We start from the raw sequence: 19,979 nt of genomic DNA, 5'->3' as shown, positions 1-19,979 counted from the left end.
CTTTTCTTCTTGACCATTGTTGGCTCATGTTAAAGGACCAACCAAAGTTTGTCGATCCTAGCAATGCTAAATCAAGATTATCTGTACCTCTAACTCCAGAGTCAATATCTATTGGCGAAGGGGATTGTGGGTCCGGACTTGGTGGCTCTTCCAATTTTGAGAGACTTATTGGTAGGAAGGTGGAAAAGGCCATTCGAAAGAACAAAGCCACCGAAAAAGATGTAGGGGAATATTTGAACAAGAAATTGAAATTGATTGAGGATGTAACTCGATTGGAAGAGGAGAAAATGTTTATTGAGAAAGAAAAACTTGCGGTTGAGAAGGAAAAAAATGATGAAAAACTTAAGATTGAGAAGGAAAAAATCATGATTGAGAAGAAAAAATTTGAGATAACGGAAAGGTTAGAGGAGGAGAGAATCATGATAAAAGATACAAGTGGCTTGACTGGAGCAGAAAAAGTTTTTTATGAACAACTTCAAGAGGAAATCATGGCAAAACGAAGATCATGTAATTAATGGGTTTGATTGCATTTTGGATGTAATTTAGGCTTTAATGTATTTTGTAGTGGCTTATGTAGGCCTTTATGTATTTTGGTAGTAACTTTATGTATTCAATAGTGGCTTATGTCACTTGACTTTAATCTTAAACTAGATTTATGTATTTGTGTTGTGACTTGAAGTGCAATTTAACAAAGACTTTGAAGTGCAATCTTTATTTTTTCTTTTGTTAAGTTTCATTTGGTCTTGTGATAGGCATTGATATAATTCTTTGTAGACTGAAAAATGAAACTATTATATATCTTGCTGTTATAGCCACTATCAGTGTCTTTGATCCAATTATTTCTATTCATTGAACATTCTTAGTATCATAAGCTTGGTTTTGAGATGATAGGTCTTAGAATAAATCTATGAACAATGAGCATTCATAGTATTTTTTATTTTACTTATCTTTTTAATGCTTGAGAGTAAGCACAAAATTGTGTTTGTGTTGTGACTTGTGCGTGAATTGGTTATATTCATTTTGTTGTGGCTTATATCACTTGGCTTTAATCTTGCATTTATAGTAATAATTGCTTTCCAATTGTCTTGAAGGTTGCATTCATGGATAACTATTTGGTTCGCAAGTTTCTTTTTGATGATTCAGATGAAGATGAGATCATCGAAGAATTTGTTATGGAAACATCACAACCTAAATGTCGACGTTCTATCCAACGTAATCATTTGGCGGGTCATGAGAGGCTTTTTCTGAATTATTTTGCTCCCACACCAGTATATCCACATGCTTTATTTTGTAGGAGGTTTCGGATGAAGCGTTCTCTTTTTCTCCGTATTCAATCTAAGGTAGAAGCTCATGACTCTTACTTTGTTCAAAAAATAAATAGTGCCAACAAACTTGGTTTATCTTCATTACAAAAGATAACTGCTGCACTTAGAATGCTTGCATATGGAGTATCGGGTGATTTGATAGATGAATATGTGCGAATTGGAGAAACTACTACATTAGAAAGTTTGAAAAAATTTGCACTGCGATAATTGATGTTTTCTCTGAGGAATACTTGAGAAAGCTAAACAATGAAGACATTGCTAGACTGTTAGCTCATGGAGAACGCCGAGGTTTTCCAGGTATATTAGGTTCAATTGATTGCATGCATTGGAAGTGGAAAAATTGTCCATCTGCATGAAAAGGTCAATATTGTGGTCATATCCGAACCTACTATTATTTTGGAGGCAGTAGCATCATATGATCTTTGGATATGACATGCATTTTTTGGGTTACCTGGGTCAAATAATGACATTAATGTGTTAGAGCGGTCTCATGTATTTAATGACCTTACTGAAGGACGTGCTCTTGCAGTACATTACTCAATCAATGGTCATGACTACACAATAGGATATTACCTTGCTGATGGCGTATATCCAAAGTGGACAACATTTGTTAAAACAATCCCAACTCTACAAGGATATAAGTATAAATTATTTACAGCAGGCCAAGAGGCGTGTAGGAAGGATGTTGAGCGTGCATTTGGAGTGCTTCAAGCACGTTTCGCAATTGTCCGTGGACCTGCACGATTTTTCCATCTTGAAACACTCCAAAAGATCATGAAAACGTGTATAATTCTTCATAACATGATTGTTGAAGATGAGCTGGATGATAATGAAGTGGTAGACTTGGATTATGAACAAATTGATGGAGTGGATAATCCTCCTCTACAAGTGTTACGTGAACAAAGTGATGGATTTATGTCATACATTGAGAGGCATGGACGCATTAGAGACCGAGAAATTCATTTTCAACTCCAGTCGGACCTCATTGAACATTTATGGCAATTACAAAGCGAGTCGTAGGAACTTTCTTTTTTGTATGTTGAGAAGGATGATTAATAGGAATTTGTGCGAGTGTGTGAGTTTTATTGTAATTTGATTTGAGTTATATACGTGAGTAATGTATGGACTACATTGTTCTTGTTATAATATGTGTTCTATTTTATATGTTTTTTTTATAAAGTTCATGCATTTCATAGTTCACATTATTCCAAGATTGCTTCCGGACAATTGAGACGATAACAGGCTATCATGATGATTGAAAAATTGTTTTAGTAAAAAAAAATGTATTAAGTATAATTTGGGGTTAAAAAAATTACTTGTTAACACTAAACGATTATTTGCTATCATGTGGCGGCAACGGCAGTGGTGGAAGAGTCAATGGCGGCGATAGCAGGACGGTGGCGATGGGGTGGTGGCGGCGGCGGTGGTGACGGTTACAAATAATTATGATTGTTGTTTATTATAGTAAATATATTATTTTATTGTAGTAGATATATTATTTAATTGTGATGTTTATATTATTTTATTGTGTTGAAAGTTAAAATAGATCCACTGCTGCAGCATGTGTGTTATTAATTAGATAAAATAACTTTTAGTAGAACTAAAAAGCTAAATTTTTAACTCCACTGCGGTAGATGCTTTAAGAGAATAGACAAGTATAACAAGAAGAGTAACATAAAGCCGGGAAGAAAAAAAAAATAGAAATAAAAAATGAGGCTTGTATGAACGTAAACAACAAAAATCAATATTTTTGCTTTCATAATAATACTCCATTGCCAATGGCTTTGTGGCCTAATGGCATCTCCACCCTTGTGGTGGTTCAATCCTAAAAACTTCTCACCTATTAAAAAAAGAAAAGACAACCACCACTCGCTAAGTTCTATGATTTTATGCAATACAATGAACATTTTCTAAATTAGTTGAATGAAACAATTGATTCATAGAAGTGAGATTAGAAAATGATCATCACACAAAAAGAGACATCCATTTTATCCTAATATTTATCGTCACAATCCGATCCAATATATAGGGGTAGGCTCTAATCTAATATTAAAAGCATTCACCATTCGCAACCCTCCACTTTCCACAATCCTCAACCCCACTAAATGGATTTGGAATCCACATATGCATGAGGTCCCAGGCCATCCTGATAACCCACTAATCAAATACCACTTCCAGCATAAAATAGAGAGGGATTAAGAATGTGAAACTAAAGCAAAAAGGAAACAAAAAGCAACTATATGCAAACATATATATATATATATATATATTTTTTAAAAGGGTAAAGTTTTGTTGCATATGTTTATGCAGCAATTGCTGTATACAAGATGCAGCAGCAAAAAGAAAGTGATGAGTGTCTAAGAGTCTACCCAATCATGTGTGTTACACATGATACTTGAACACATGCAGCAAAACCTTTCCCAAAAATAATGAAAGAAATATTGCAGTAACAATAGAATTTTATCTGAATGTTGCATCATTATAGGATCATAATCTCCATAAGTCTATTTGTTCCCATCTAGTGGAAACAACATTATTGTTTCCAAATTACATCAGAAACATCGTGCTTTCATCCCCCAAAATTGGACCAGACCCAAAACATTACACTACAAAAGAGATCTTCATGACCCTCTTACTTTTTCCTAGAGGTGATAATGAATAAAGGGAATAGGCATGAACATAGGATATGAGTTTCATTCTAATAGAACATGGTGCTCTTCATGGGAAAAGGACAAAAAAAAAAAAAAAAAAAAAAACAATATAGACCTAAAAATTGAAAATAATGGAAGCCAAAAAAACACCTAGCCTGGGTTCTTGTTTCTGAATATAACCCAGAGGGTTTCTCACCCTACCTAACTTACCGTTGTAATAAATAGTGAATAAATCTTCTTTAATTTTCTGTTCTTTTTTTCTCAAACATCTCCCCTGCTTTCTTCCTTTGTTACTGTTACCTTCTCACACTCACCGCCAACAAAATCTGGAAAAGGCATATGTTATTTACCAAAACCTTTTTGTTGTTAATTACCTCGGGGCTCAGTGAAAATGATTTCAATTCTGCTGAGCCACAAGATGATCAAGCTGCATTTGTTCGAGCCATGCTCCCAACACAGCATGATCAACCGATTCAATTTGAGAGTTCATATTTGAACCCTCACTGGACGATGCAGTAGCTGCAGCACTAGAAACAGGTGTTGCTAGCTTTTCTTTAATATCAGTTGGAGATTCTTTGACGAGTGACTGAACCCATGACAGATCAGGCTCCTCTCCATTGTTCCCAAGCTCAAATGAAGATGACCTACGGTGCTTACCCAATTCATCTGTACTAACAGCCCAATCTGGCTTCCCATTGGAAGATCCCATTTGGACCAAGAATTTACAGGGATCCAACAGTTGAAGCAGAGTTGGAGCCAAGTTCCCGTGAGCTGAGGCTGCGGAACTGTTGCTGCTTGTCCCGTTGAGCTAACATGGACATTCGAGAGCTCATTGGGGAGATAGGTTCCACGTTTCGGGGAGACATCCTCCCTGATGATGGAACCCCAAAAGATGCCTGCAATAAAGGGTGATCAACATTTTTAGGGGAGAAGCTTGTATTGATTGGTGATAACATGCTCTGCTGCTGCTGCTGAAATTGATTGAGAACAGCTGATTTGTGTGTCGGGGAGAAAACGGCTGATGCCAAAGCTTGATCAGAATAGCGAGGAGATAAGCTCTCAGAAGAAAATAGATCATCAAGATTTGAAGGAGTTAGGGATTTAAACCGACCAGAACGGTTCAAAGAATTAGAACTCATAGATTGTTGAGAGAGGCAAGATAACTCATTTATGAGCTGCTGTTGCTGCACGTCAAAATCTATATCAAAGTCCTCTGCCGGAATGTCTCTTGCATTAAGGGAAGATCTCAATCGACTTGACTGAAAATTGCTTCCTGGTAGATGCAAAGCCGGAACATTTGGTTGGGGCCAACCTGAGTGTGACATGCCATTAGCAGACGGAGACATGGGTGGAGTGAATGCTGAAGGAGACATGACAGATACTGATGAAGGGGAGCCTGGTAGGAGGCTCATGGCTGCAGCAAAATCCATGGCAGTAGCACCAGAAGTACTTGAGCGAGGAGAGGGAACAGCAGAACCAGTAGAGACATATAATGGCCGGAGTTCCTCAGCAGTGTGGGCAAAAAAGCAGACCCTCCTCGCACAACTGGTACCATCCTTGCAAAGCCTGGTTCGATATTGCGCAGGGTGTAGCCAGCACTCAAAAACACCATGAGCATATTCACACATATCTCCGCGTCTACAAGCCCCCTTGCGGAAATCAGGACATGGGACACAGCTGTAATGGAACTTCCTTGGATCCCTTCTTCGAGCATTTTCCCCTGGATGAACAAATGGGCACTCGGTCCAATCATGAGAGTAGGCACGTGAACAAGGCCGCACCTTGAATGAATACATTCGAAATTCATCAGTTGAATAGATGCTATTCTTGATATCTGGGAGGGATGGGTCAACAGGGTATTCTTTCTTCTCTGATGCAGAAGAAATGGAGTAATCACTGAACTTCATCTTTGTTGGTGAAGAAATAAAATCTGAAGCAGATGGGGACCCATTATCTGGCGAAGATGAAAGAGGTGAAGAATTCATACTCAAAGTGCCTGTTAAGACTGTCAGATTGTGTTCAACACAGGGCCCATTAGTTGTAAGGAGTTCTCTAAGGCTCAATTTGACATCTTGGAGCTTTGGTGGTACAACAATTAAATCAACAGGACGATGACCATTTGCATCTACCAAATTTGGATCAGCTCCTGACACTAAAAGCAATTTCACAGCATCAATGGCATTAACAGCCCCACCAGAAGCAGCACAGTGAAGGGCAGTGCTTTTATCATGACCACAGGGCCGATTGACGTCTGCGGCAGACAAAGATAGTATCAGCTTCATAACATCAATGCTGCCATATGTAGCAGCAACCATCAAAGGTGTTCTACGCTCATTAACCATCTGCTTTGAGCCCTTCTTACGGCCATACCATAGGCCAATCTCATCAATACCAGAAGGATCACGCTCAATCAATCTTTTGAATCCCTCAATGTCATTGTTAGCAGCAAGATCAAGCAAACTAGCAAAAGTATCTTCCGTTTCAACAGTCAAGTGGTTCATGTCTAAGTTAGAGGGTCTAGTTTACTCAATGGAAACAATAGCTGAAGTCGAGACACTATGGGCTTTAAAAGCTCTGATCCAGAGCACATACTTTCATTTGCAAGACATCTAATGAAAAAAAAAAAAAAAAAGACCACAACAAATAATAGTCAGAGTTTGAGTAATCATTAATTCAGTACAATAAGCTTAAAAACTTAATAAAATTATCCACAAATGAAAATCCCCAACAAAAACTGGTTGAAAGCACTTCTTCAAAAAATGATAGCTGTAAAAATTTCCGATCAGGGTCATAATAAACCAACAAAGAAAGTGTTGGGTATGTCACAATTTCTAAAAGGGTACAAGGACAATATGCAACAAATAGTCTTCAAATACAAAAACAAGTTACAATTTAGAAGAAAGGGACTCCATAAGTAAACTCAATACTAATTTTGGACAATGAAAAAGATTCTTATCAAATTTGGAGGTTTCTAAGACATAATAAGCAAATCAAATTCTTGCGTTAGAGAATCCAGGAAACGTATAGATTATGATTTCAATTTCCTATCTTAAAATCCAAACTCATTCTACACTTCATTTTCAACGGACCTATATAGCAGAAACTAAACAAGGGAAATTAAACTGCCTTGGTGTGTTGGTTATTGGGTTTTTTTTTTTTTTTTTTTACCAGGATAAATGATAAGCATGAATTCAAAAGAAAGATCACAAGCGAAAACACAACTTGAGCTTTTTAGAAAAAAAAAAAAATTATACTAGGGTTTTTCATTGGATCCCAATACTTAATAGCATCACCCCCTAGTTTCTCGGCAACCAAGCAAAGCTTAAAGAAAAGTAAAGACTTAAAAAGGCTAAAAACAAAATAACCAAAGTGTTATACAAGGTGGGTTTGAGAGAAAGAAACAATCGCCGTAACAATCGTCTTACAAATATTTTTACTAAAAAATTAAAAAACAAAAAGCATGGAATAATAATAAATCACAATCATAGCAAGTGAACATAATTATCATGAAGCAGCATAGCACGGATCAGAAAGTGTGATTGAAACTAAATCTTTGTTTATTTTAAGACAAAGCATGAAAACTACTGAAACTACTACTACTACTACTACTACTACTACTACATGTGATCATCAAAGAGACAAAGACAGAAGATCAAGGTTGAGAAACATCAAGCGAAGTCAAAAAGCAATCTAGGACTGAAAAGAGGTTCTGTTCACAGAGATTCTTACCGGTTTTTTTGTTTTTTTTTTGGTTGATAGGTTTGAACTATGAAACTAAGGCAAGTCCCATTCAGTTGAGTTGTTAAGCAGATCTAAGAGCTTCCTTCAATACCGAGTGATAAGTGGTTTGAAGCAGAATTTTATCGGACAGTGAGAGAGAGAAAGAGAGAGAGTTGTTAAGGAAAAAAAATACAAAAAGCACAAAGTGAAACAATGAGGAGAGTCCTTCTTGTTCTTCCCCTTCTTCCTTCTCCAATTCCTATGTTATGTTCTACTTTGCTTTCTCATAAAAAACAATAAAATAATATATATCACCATTTTATTTTATTTTATTAAAAAAACATAAATTAAATTGTTATTTTTAATTATATACACATTTTTGGGGTTTGATATGATCCCCTATCCAACAGAACTAACAAGAGATTTTTCACATAAAGGCAAAAACGCACTGAGGATTAGCTTGGATATTCTCGTCATGTACCCCATCTTCCCTTTTTCAATACCTAATAGTGTCTTGCCACGTAATAAAACAAGGGGTAGATAGGTCATTCTGACATATGTGGTTGATAGACACGCTGTTGTACGATGACGTGGCGCATAATCATTGGAGAATTGTTGGTTTAGTAATATTGATAGGAACTAGACGAATGGAATGGTGTTGTNATATATATATAAAAAATGATGTCAATTACACTAGATGGTTGTTTTAAAATGATAATAACTGTTTTTGCTGCTCAAGTAAATTTTTTAATTGTCATTGTAAGAAATAAGTGACATGACATATTCGTTGCCTTATTGTTTGATACTACATCTTTACAATGGAGGATATTATTAAAGAATTGGACAAAAATTACCTTGCTCTGTCAGACCTTGATTCCGAGCCTCAGAAATTTCAGTAGCATGGCATTTCTAGCAGAGGCAGATGTCGGATGGGTAGTACCATATAAAGGGTTATGCATCCAGCATCCTTTTACATTTTTTTTTTTATCAAAACTATACTGGGTGTGAGGTGTAAGTTGAAATTTTATCTTACACTGAGTTCCATGCTCAGTTAAGCTCATTGTCCCTTATCTCAGGTCTGCAAACTATTCTCAATTCATTTTGCAGACCTGACTGGTGACAAAGGTCACATGCTAAGCTTGGGGTCAGTTGACAATAGGTCTGCAAAACATCACCTACAGCTAGAGTATACATCATTTTCTTAATATGCTACTCAACTATGACATGTCATATTTCTATTTGCACTTAGACGTGCATTATCCTGTCTTTTGTTTTGGAAAACCTTAAGTTTTATTGATGTGCTTGTTTATTAACAAGCGGACATGTTTCTAACCTATTATGTTCAGAAACTCCACTTGTTATTTACCCTATCTAGGCACTCTTCTGATCACCCGAACCACTTTGATTCATTATACTAGTTAAATTGTTCCTTTCAATTTTTTTTTGGCCTAACATATCATTGTAAGATTCCGTTGGGAAATCTATTAATCATGAGCGTGTTCCAATTTGTTCATTTTCACCTCCTTGCCTCATTAACTAGCTTGTGACTTCAAGTACAAGAAGACTATGAATGTTCAGAATATGATGTTTATTGAAAGGGATCCAATCCTAATGGGAAAATTTAAAATGATTTGTCAACAGAGAGTTTTAGCATAGAGTTGTATGGAAACAACTTAATTGATCAAGTTTAGTGGCTCTGAGCTGATGTATGCCATTCTTCTGCTCCCTTTGAAGTTGGAAAGGCTTGAAAATTTCACTAGTCACTCTAGTATCTCTTTATCCACTGGAAGCATGTGAACTTGCTAGATTGATAAGCTTGTATCTCAAGTCATGAAAGCCTTTCCATGTTTTCTGGGGTTGGCTTCATGCGTTCCTTCTTGATAATTATTCATTGGATAATATTTTCTGTTTTGCTGTCATGGTTCCAGGTACTCCTTCACAAAAGCTTTCTGCATTGCTTTTGTTATGACCTTCTTTTCTATGTTTGATGTTCCGGTATTCTGGCCTATATTACTTTGTTACTGGATTGTTCTGTTTGTCCTTACGATGAGGCGCCAAATTGCACACATGATCAAATACAAATATATTCCATTCAACATTGGGAAGCAGGTGAGATTCGTATGGTTATAGTTATCCTTGTGTATTTGGGCATAACCACCTTGGAAGCCCTTTTGTTGTCATAAGCTACTGTTGCAGTAGGAGCAACTGATCTTAAAATTGACTTCTGGTGCTTGAAAATTAACCTTGTTTTTAATCTTCGACAGAAATACGGTGGCAAGAAAGCTTCTGCAAGTAGCAGTGGTTCTCGTGGAGACTGATGCTCATCTAAGTTCATGATTAGAGCAAATTTAAATTTACCAGATTGTTAAAAAAAACATTTAGGCATTGTGAAGATTTAGGATAGTACAATTTTTTACTTTGGACGTGTATCATGTTATGGATTTAAATATGCAGTCACAAATATAAGTTCAATTGCCCGACTTTATGGTGCCAGGAGTGCTGGCGTTGCGGGGAAACTTTATTTGTTTATACACATTAAGATTGAATTATGCTTTAGATCACTGTCAATGTAACTGCATGATGCAGAATATTTTTCACGTCTCTATTATTGAGAGCAGAAGATTCTTGTGCTAATAAATGTTTTGCATGTGAAATTCTTCGCAACTGGAATTGCCATCCGATGGCATATATTGCAGTTGCAACAATATGACATTGCATATTCCTATCATTCCGGTGGAATGAATAATAGTACCCTGGTTAGGTGGTAATGGAGACAGCTATACTTAAACTATCGAAAAGAAAATGATTACTTGTGCAAATAAACTCTGAAGCGTATTTTACAACTTATAATATAAGAGCATCTGTAGTAATGAAGCTTAATAGCTATATAACTCTTTTAGCTTCACCAAAACACAAAAATACATGCTACAAAAGTGGAGTCATACCTAAATTTTTCTAGCTTCTTGCTTTATGGCTGTGCACTGTATGGCTGTGCATTGTAGCAAGAAGCTAAAAAAAAAAAAATATTAAATTTCTCCCTCTTCTCTCATTAAATTTAATTCTCTCTCTCTCTCTCTCTCTCTCTCTCTCTTTGGCTTCTCTTCTTTCTTTTGTTTTTTCCTTCTCATTTTTTTTCCTCTAGCACCTCCCTCATCTCCTCTCTGCTTCACCGATTAGCTCACTAACCGCGATGGTGCTCAGGTTAATCGACCTTTAGTTTTGGTGGCTGTAGGTTGAGCGGTTTTGGCAGGCCGAGACCCCATCTCCCAAGCCCTATCGCCGATCTGTTACTCGATCCCCATCGCCGCCGAGTTTGTGCTAGATTTGTGTATGTGTGCTGAGTTTGTGTTTGTGTTTTGTACTGGGTTTGTATTTGTGTTTGTACTGGGTCGGTGGATTGTGACTTGTGGGTCGATGGTGGTGGGTTGTTGATCTATGGGTTGCTGTGGTGTGTTGGTGTGATTGTTGCCATGGTGTGATTGTCGTGGTGTGCCGTGGTGTGATTGTTGCTGCGGTGTGGTGGTTTGCTTGCTCTGTATCAGAGAAGAGAGAGACGAAAAGGAAGAGAGAGAAAAAGATAGAGATGATGATGCTGTATATGATGAATATTTAATTGTGATGTTTATATTATTTTATTGTGTTGAAAGTTAAAATAAATCCATGCTGTACATGTTTGTAAATGATTAGTAAAATAAATAAAATAGTTTTTTATAGTGCCACATAGCTAAAAAAAATAGTTTCACTGTTGTGGATGCTAAGTAGCTAGCCCAAATTACATCCACCTTTAATATAAGTAGCTAGGCCAAATTACATCAACCTTTAATAAGCTTCAGTTCTTAACTCCTCATGAAAGTTCTACCTGAGACATATTGGTTATATTAATTAATTATAGGGAAGAATCTTTTGGTATGGAGTAGGGATGGCCATGGACTAGGTTTAGGTTGGGTATATTCAAACTCACCTAAATTTTTACTTAGGGATATCAGGTTTCTAACATTCATTAAGCACTTACTTAATTAAGGGTCTATTTGGGATCCGTTTATTTTGTTAAAATTGAAAACTTTTTGCTGAAACTACTGTAGATAAAGGTAAAAGTTAGCTAAAATAGTATAGTAGTACCAATGAATAGTACCAAATAATGCAGTGGAGCTCATGAATAGTAGCAAAAATAAGTTGAATAGTAAAATAAGCTGATTTTTTAAATTTTTGCCAAACACACACTTAGGGTCGGTTTGGAATTTGCTTATTTTGTTGAAACTGAAAACTTTTTGCTAAAAGTACTGTAGATAAAGATAAAAGTTAGCTAAAATAGTATAGTAAGACCTATGAATAGTATCAAAAAATGCATTTTTTGGTATTATTTAGAGGCTCTATTATTTCAGATAATTTTTACCTTTATCTACAATACTTTTAGCAAAAAAAATTTAGTTTTAGCCAAAATAAGCGAATTCTAAACAGACATTTAATACCTAGATATTTATCCATGGATATCCAAACCTAACTCGAAACTAGTTTTTTTTTTTTTGTTTTAGTTTATTTATTTTATTTTAATTTTTAAAATGTGATTCCATCCAAACTTTTATTTTATTTAATTTTATTTAGACTCTTCAGTTTTTGCATATAATAATTCATTTGTCACAAAAATTTAAAAATTAGATGAACAAGTAATGCAAAATTAGACTTAATTGAAATCCAATTTAGAATCTAATTGGATTTGGACTCTTTGATTTTTTATACTTAATAATTCACTTGGCACAATAATTAAAATTAGATTAGAAACCTAGCGCAAAATTGAGAACCAATTGAAATTTAATAGAATTTTTTTTTTTAAAGTTTTGTCTTTTATATATATATATATATATATATAGATAAAAAAAAAGAGAGTAAACATTTATAATATATAAATAAAACTGCACAATAATTGCAGAAGACACAACTTTTATTTATAATATATAAATTCTAAACTCCAATCTAATTAAAAAAAAAAAATTTGGAGTAAACATTTTATATAATTTAATTAATGTTTGCCATCAGATAAGAGTTTGGACTCTAGATGAACTTATTTGATTAAAAAACATAAACGATGTAAAGCTAAATTTACAATTTTTATTTATTTATTTGAATATTAAAAAAAATACTTTGAAAAATATATCCAACAAAATATATAAACAAAATATTTCATCAAAGATTAAAAAAAAAAAAAAAAAAACCTAAAACAAAAGAGTTCATATGTAATGCAAACTTTTAATTAACCTTAAAAATCACTAAAACCCTCCTAGAAGTTAAATATTAATAATAATAATAAAACACTAAAACCCTAATCCAACCTTATGAAAAAGAAAAATACAAAAAACACAAAACCCTAGCTCATCATCGAGCTGTTTCTCTCTCTCTCTCTCTCTCTCTGTGAAGCCAAAACCTCAAAATCGCAACCCCAACAAGCAAATTCACAGAAACCCAATAAACCCAAATGGGTAAAGTAAAGGGAAAGCACAGGTTAGACAAGTACTACCGCTTAGCCAAAGAGCACGGCTATCGATCTCGAGCTTCATGGAAGCTAGTCCAGCTCGACTCTCGCTTCGACCTCCTCCGCTCATCGCGCTCCGTGCTCGACCTCTGCGCCGCCCCAGGCGGGTGGATGCAGGTCGCAGTGCAGCGTGTCCCCGTCGGGAGTCTCGTTCTCGGCATCGACCTCGTCCCCATAGCTCCCATTCGCGGCGCCGTGGCTATACAGCAAGATATCACCAAGTCTGAGTGTAGGTCTAGGATTAAGAAGTTGATGGAGGAACATGGGGTTGCGGCTTTTGACTTGGTTTTGCATGATGGGTCGCCGAATGTTGGTGGTGCTTGGGCTCAGGAGGCTATGAGTCAGAACGCGCTTGTTATTGATTCTGTTAGGCTGGCCACACAGTTCTTGGCTCCCAAGGCTAATTTTGTTACCAAAGTAATTTTCTTTTTTCGGTTTTTGAATTGGGTACTGGGTTTTTATCTTGTTTGTAAAAATGGGGTTGCGTTGTTTGTGTTTGTTGTACTATATTTTGGCTTTTTGATGAAATTTGTATTGAATTGGGTACTGGGTTTTGATGGATTTTTGTGTTATTTGTGGTAATGGGGTTGCTTGGGGTTAGGTTGTTGATCTGGGAATTGGGTTTTGATGGATTTTTATGCTATTGGTGGTAATGGGCAATGAGGTTGCTTTGTTTGTGTTTTTATTTCGGTTTTTTTATCAGGTTGCTGAATGGGCTATTGGGGGTTTGGGGGGATTTTTATGTTGTATTTGGAAATGGGGTTGCTGTTTTGTGTTCTTGAAATGAATATTTAAAATTAAGGGACTTTGATGATCCTTGTTTTGGGAATTGGGTTTTTGATTCCATTAGTTTGGTTGTTTTGTGGTTCATTTGTTGATGTTTGTTATATTGTTTTGGGTTGAGGGATTGGATGAACACGCATATGAATGTATTGTATTCGTTTGCAGATGTAAGTTCTGACAAACTTATGAGTGGTAACAGATTGGGGAGAGGGGGGAGGGGATTGTTGTTGAATAATGAGACTATTTGTTTTCAATTTCATTACCGTAGGTGTTCTTTTGTACAATTTGTATCATTGGATTAACCTTTAAATCAAGTTTGTGTGTCTGATGCATATGGAATGCTACTCTGTGTCTATTACATGCTGAGTGCTTGTCTATTGTATTGTATCAGGTTTTTCGGTCACAAGACTACAATTCTGTCCTCTACTGCCTCAAGCAGGTGATCTTCTGCTTCTATATTGAAATATTTTGCTTATACGCATAGAACGCTGGATTTTTTGTGCTGATATTGGAATTTTTTTTTTTGCAGTTATTTGAGAAGGTCGAGGTAGATAAACCAGCTGCTAGTCGTTCTGCATCTGCAGAGATATATCTTTTAGGTCTTAAGTACAAGGCACCTGCAAAGATTGATCCACGTCTTCTTGATGTGAAACATTTATTTGAGGGATCTATAGAACCACAGAGGAAGGTAAATCAAATAGGAACTAACATTGAAATGACTTTTCTCCAGTTACATTTTTATTTTGCTAATTTTTAGTAATTCTATTGCATATGGTCATTTTTCTCACTGAATGAATCCTTGATATAGGTGGTGGATGTACTTAGAGGAACAAAGCAAAAGAGACATCGTGACGGGTAAGCCTTCTGTATATTATGTGTTTAATTACATTTGTGAATTTCTTCGACCGGCCACATTAAAAATGTAATTTGAGCTTCAACCATTTATTTTAAAGCAAGTTGACTGCCTGTGCTTCCTTGTGTAAACAGGTTTTTTTATTCATACCTCATATTGTTAGAATTGATTACGCTCATGGATTTCCACATCCAAATAAAATAGGTTTGATCATTATTGTCTAACCTGGTTGTGGGAAAGTTTTTTGCTTGGGATATGTAATAAGAGTTTTATTGAAAACGATGATGACATGTATTTTTCGATGTTCATCAAGATTGATCGTTCATGTATGGGCATTGTGGGTTAGTTTAATTTTTGGAAAGATAACTTTTTAATGCTCTTTTGCCCTTAATGGTAAGTTAGACACCACCTGATGGGTTTTGGACCCACAACCTCACCCTCCATCTTATAGGAGAAGGAACTGCCGTTTGAGTTAGAACTCATTTGTTTTAAAAACAATAGTGATATAAATGTTTATGTTATGGTTGTTGCTAATTATGTCTAATACAGGTACGAAGATGGAGAGACACTTATAAGGAAAGTGTCTTCAGCTGTTGATTTCATTTGGTCTGATTCTCCTCTTGAGATCCTTGGTTCAGTTACTTCCATAACCTTTGATGATCCAGCTTGTTTGGCAATTAAGGACCACGCCCTAACAACGGAAGAGGTAAATTATTGTATTTTTTATTTTTTCATTCTTTTGAAGTGTTATTGTCTTGGAATGCCTTGAGAAGTTTCAACTACGATGTAGAACGCTGTCAGCAGTTTCAGCTATTTATATGCTATTGTCTGGCAGGTTAAAAGTCTTTGTGATGATCTGCGTGTTTTGGGAAAGCAAGACTTCAAGCATCTATTGAAGTAAGATTCTCCCTTATAAATGAACTCTTTGTGATTTTCTGCAATGCCAAACCTTGTCTCTAGCATTTATTGGAGTTTGAGACAAGACACTGTAGACAGATTCTTTCTGACACTTTAAAATTGTAGCTTATGTAATGTGCTTTATTAGCATTCTTGCTGCTGTCGTTGGTTTGTATAGTTGTAAATTAGCCTCTCTGTTTCTAAGAGCATTATTGCTTATACATCAAGTAATATGTTGTCAATACTGTTTCTTAATGCAGGTGGCGTATGCATATAAGAAAGGCTCTATCTCCTATAGCAAAGGCTAAGTCTACTACTACTACAGATATTGAAAATGAGAATAAGGAGGATGTAGATGAAGATGATAAGATACTTAATGAAATGGAGGAGCTGACATATGCTATGGAGCGCAAGAAGAAAAGAGAAAAGAAGCTTCTTGCAAGAAGAAAAGCCAAGGTTTGTAGCCTTGTTCAAGTCTCTCTATCTTTCTCTCTCTCTGAGTGTTAAGACAAATGAATGCACACTGTCATAGAACTTGGTGTTAAAGCATATTAGGGTAGTAAATGAAATCTAGACACAGTACATTTAAAAATCTAAGCATTTTTCTTGTAAATTTGCTGAAGAGATGAATATTACATGGGTTTTTATTATAGGTTCAATCAATTTTTTGGAAATCAGTTTAATCAATCTTGATAAGAAAAGAAGCTTAAAATGTAATCTTTTATTTGGTTAAGATATTTCTTGCATAATAGCTGGGTACTCCCTCTCCTTTTCTTTTTTTTTTTTTTTGGGGGGGGGGGAATAAATTTTATCTTGTTAAGAAAAAAGATTGTATGCTTAGAGGTTATACAACAGCCTCTACCTGCTTCTAAGTAAATTCACACCGTCTTTGCTCTCTCTCTTCTGGAATTCATTAACTAGAACTCCCTAAATATGTGTTGTTCCAAACTCTTAAATTGCTCTAATTTCAATGTTGATATTTCAAATTTCCATAGCTATTTTATTTTGGTTTTGAAAGATTGCTAAAAATTCTGCTTCACTGTTATTCCAAAACATAGAATGCCCACTTTCTTGCCTGTTAGGAAATCTTCTGGCTGAGTTCTTTCTTCATTTCCTTTACATGTGGCAGGACAAGGCGCGGAAGGCAACTGGGATGCAAAAAGATGTAACGGAAGATAGTTATGTTGATCTTGAGTTGTTTTCTCTTTCTTCCATCAAGGTATGCATTCAACCTATGTCTTGGCTTTGGAAACAGGGAATTCAATGTCTGGTTTCCTAACCAGGATATCTCCATAATCTCAAGCCACACTCTGTATGGGCCATTGTTTCTCCAAACCTAATAACTTATTGTTACTTCATTCTTCTCTAGTTTATTTGTTGTGATAATTTGATGTTCTTCAGGGTAAGAAAGATCTGGTAGCTGTGGACTCGAATGAACATGATGATGAAAATGGTGACTTGAGGGATAGTGATAATGAGGATGTAAATGATGAAACACATGCACATTCATCCAGTGATATTGACTCTGAAGAAGAACGAAGAAGGTTCTTTCTTCTATCCATTATAACTAATGCTAAATTTGAGGAATACTATTGCTGATATCGTATTTATATTTCACTAAATGATGGTTCTCTGATATTAGATATGATGAACAAATGGAAGAGTTTCTTGATGAGGCTTATGATCGATTTGTGGCAAAAAAGGAGGGAAGTACAAAGCAGCGTAAGCGTGCAAAAAAAGAAGCCCAATCTGAAGATGCCAAACTTTTGGAGGTATGGAGCTCCTGTATTTCGAATATAGTGGAAATTTCAGTTTCTGATTTCTGCAAGATCTTTTCCCTTCCAAGTATTTCTCATGTTCTTTTCCTTCCTTCTTAGTATGTAGGTCATGGGTGATTTAAAATTGTGCCTAGTTATAATTCACAACTATTATTTTGTTGTGGAAATGCAGTATTGAGTCATAGAATAACTTTTGTTGTACAATTGTTTGTGCTTATAGATTTAGTTCTCCTTTTGTTGGTGCAGAGCGGTGACGGTGATGATATTATTCAGTCAGATTATGATTCAGACAGAGATCAGAATGATCAAGAGAAGAATCCTCTCATGGTACCGCTTGATGAAGAAGTGGCAACTCAAGAGGAGATTACAAACAAGTGGTTCAGTCAGGATATCTTTGCTGAAGCTGTAGAACAGGGAGATTTGGAGGATGATAGTGATCATGAAATGCAGATAGATAGGCAGGAGGAAAAACTTTCTGTCCCAAAAAAGCCAAAGGAAAAGGCAGCAAACCACACTGCAGGGTTTGAACGCCCTAAAAAAAAAGCTTCTAAGGCAGATGATGATTTTGAGATAGTCCCTGCCCCTGATACAGATTCAAGCGATGACTCATCCTCAGATGAATCTGATTTTGATGATCCTTCTAAAAAAGCTGAGATATTAGCTTGTGCAAAGAAGATGCTGCGGAAAAAGCATAGGGAGCAGATTCTTGATGATGCCTACAACAAGCACATGTTTGATGATAAGGGCTTGCCTGAATGGTTTGTGGATGATGAAAAGAGGCACCGGCAACCAATTAAGCCTGTGACCAAGGAGGAGATGGCTGCAATGAGAGCACAATTCAAAGAAATTGATGCCCGGCCTGCAAAGAAAGTGGCAGAGGCCAAAGCTCGGAAGAAGCGGGTTGCCCAGAGGAAGCTTGAGAAGGTACGCAAGAAGGCAAACGTGATATCTGACCAAGCAGACATCTCTGATCGCTCAAAGAGCAAGCAAATTGAACAGCTATATAAGAAAGCTATGCCCAAAAGACCTAAAAAGGAAGTAGTTGTTGCAAAGAAAGGAGTTCAAGTGAAGGTTGGCAAGGGGAAAGTCCTTGTTGATCGGCGGATGAAAAAAGATTTGAGGAGCCATGGCAGTGGTAAGGGAGGGAAAGGCAGGAAGGGAAAGAACGCCAAGACTCAGAAAGGAAAAGGATCTCATAAAGGAAAAGGATCAGCAAAGAAGGGAGGAAAGGAGGGTGGGAGCAAAGGAAGAAAGATGGGCATGCATAACTGAGCTTAGCTAACTTCAGAGAGAAGTTGGTTGCTGCTGCTGACTTGGCCTCAATGTAGGTTTTAAATTTTTGATGTACTTGCCTTATTGTTTTAGTTCTTCATGTTTTGCCCCCATTTTTGTTTAATTTTGTTTATTGGATTTAATGGAACAGGCCTTGAATTATGAGGGAAAGTTGTTTTGAATTCTGAGTGAAAACTGTGTAGACATCAAGGTCCAAACCAATTCTTTTAGCAAAGATGCTAAAGGCTTTCTTTCTTTCTCTTACTTTATATAAATATATATATATATATATATTTTGTAGAGATTGGAAATAAGAATATCATCAGCTTTCTATTGTCCTATAATCTGCATTTATTTGGTGCGTTTTACTAAATTGTTAAATCTGAGTATCACCAGCACTTGTTAAAACTGAGCATTACTAACACTTCTGCAGAAGTCTGAACAATTGATTTCTTTTTACACCATATCGAGTTAAGAAGATGGTGCTGAAATCTAAACCAGTTTTATGTCTTATATAATATGTATTATACTATTAGCTCATTAACTGGCATAAAATAATAGCACAGCTCCATAGGAAACAACATGAACAAAGGACTGTGAGACTTGAGATTTATTCTTACCACCGAAGTATTATAGCATCTCGCTGTTTGATGAATATCAAAGGATAACTTCTACCCAGGTCTAAGGAAAATACACCATTATGGTTTTTGTTTTCTTCGATTTTGTTTTCCGCATGAAGACGTAGCTGCATAGCTGACGTCCCCTCAATAGCCAACCCTACGGTGGTTGGCTTCACATGTATTTTGGCTTGGAGTTAATAAAAGTTTTTCTATCGTGGAGTTAGAAAAAAAAAAAAAAATACTCCACCTAATAAATGATATTTAAACAACTAAAACGAATATTTTTCAGTATAGCATTTTCTAATAAAAAGTATGATATAAATACAAATTCTATGACTAGAGTATGATATAAATTCAAATTTCTTATATCACTAGAGATAGCTTCAAGTTAAACCTGGTGTAACTCTTTAGAGTTATATCTTTTCTAAACCATTAGATTTAAGTAGATCCAATGGTTAAAAAAAGACCCTTATTATTACAAATATTTTCATTAAAATCTCATTAATTACCATCATTTATTACCTTCTACACCTATTTCTAAACCCAATAAAAT

General features: G+C 35.8%; 2 protein-coding genes and 1 long non-coding RNA gene across 3 annotated transcripts; 2 read left to right on the top strand and 1 right to left on the bottom strand.

The window, feature by feature from the left end:
- Window positions 1-3,783: 3,783 nt before the first annotated feature.
- LOC112025717 (zinc finger CCCH domain-containing protein 30) lies at window positions 3,784-7,992 on the bottom strand. Its single transcript, XM_024058395.2, is given in 4 exon segments — window positions 3,784-4,688; window positions 4,691-4,707; window positions 4,710-6,585; window positions 7,706-7,992. Coding segments are annotated over 3 exon segments (2,100 nt in total). The 5' UTR covers window positions 6,478-6,585; window positions 7,706-7,992; the 3' UTR covers window positions 3,784-4,373.
- Window positions 7,993-8,372: 380 nt separating this feature from the next.
- Window positions 8,373-10,301, top strand: LOC136064133 (uncharacterized). Its single transcript, XR_010625807.1, has 2 exons — window positions 8,373-9,805; window positions 9,961-10,301. It is a non-coding gene; the product is annotated as an uncharacterized LOC136064133 (long non-coding RNA).
- Window positions 10,302-13,015: 2,714 nt separating this feature from the next.
- Window positions 13,016-19,061, top strand: LOC112008316 (adoMet-dependent rRNA methyltransferase spb1). Its single transcript, XM_024040649.2, has 11 exons — window positions 13,016-13,640; window positions 14,398-14,445; window positions 14,536-14,694; window positions 14,815-14,861; window positions 15,409-15,565; window positions 15,695-15,756; window positions 16,017-16,212; window positions 16,886-16,975; window positions 17,158-17,300; window positions 17,399-17,528; window positions 17,781-19,061. Exons 1-11 carry the CDS (start codon window positions 13,167-13,169, stop codon window positions 18,804-18,806), a joined length of 2,532 nt encoding a protein of 843 aa, XP_023896417.1. The 5' UTR covers window positions 13,016-13,166; the 3' UTR covers window positions 18,807-19,061.
- The last annotated feature ends 918 nt before the right edge of the window (window positions 19,062-19,979 follow it).

Source organism: Quercus suber, unplaced genomic scaffold (genome assembly GCF_002906115.3).
Source record: "Quercus suber isolate HL8 unplaced genomic scaffold, Cork oak 2.0 scaffold_631, whole genome shotgun sequence".
NCBI classification, from domain to species: domain Eukaryota; kingdom Viridiplantae; phylum Streptophyta; class Magnoliopsida; order Fagales; family Fagaceae; genus Quercus; species Quercus suber.
The sequence above is the reverse complement of the archived record's forward strand: the minus strand, read 5'-3'. Positions and strand labels throughout refer to the sequence as shown.

Bases quoted from the DNA above. Each gene is read 5' to 3' on its own strand.
- LOC112008316 (XM_024040649.2), top strand. From the start codon at position 13,167: ATGGGTAAAGTAAAGGGAAAGCACAGGTTAGACAAGTACTACCGCTTA. The intron at 14,862-15,408 runs GTAAGCCTTCTG...TGTCTAATACAG, and splicing joins CAAAAGAGACATCGTGACGG to GTACGAAGATGGAGAGACAC. The intron at 17,529-17,780 runs GTATGGAGCTCC...TTGTTGGTGCAG, and splicing joins AAGATGCCAAACTTTTGGAG to AGCGGTGACGGTGATGATAT.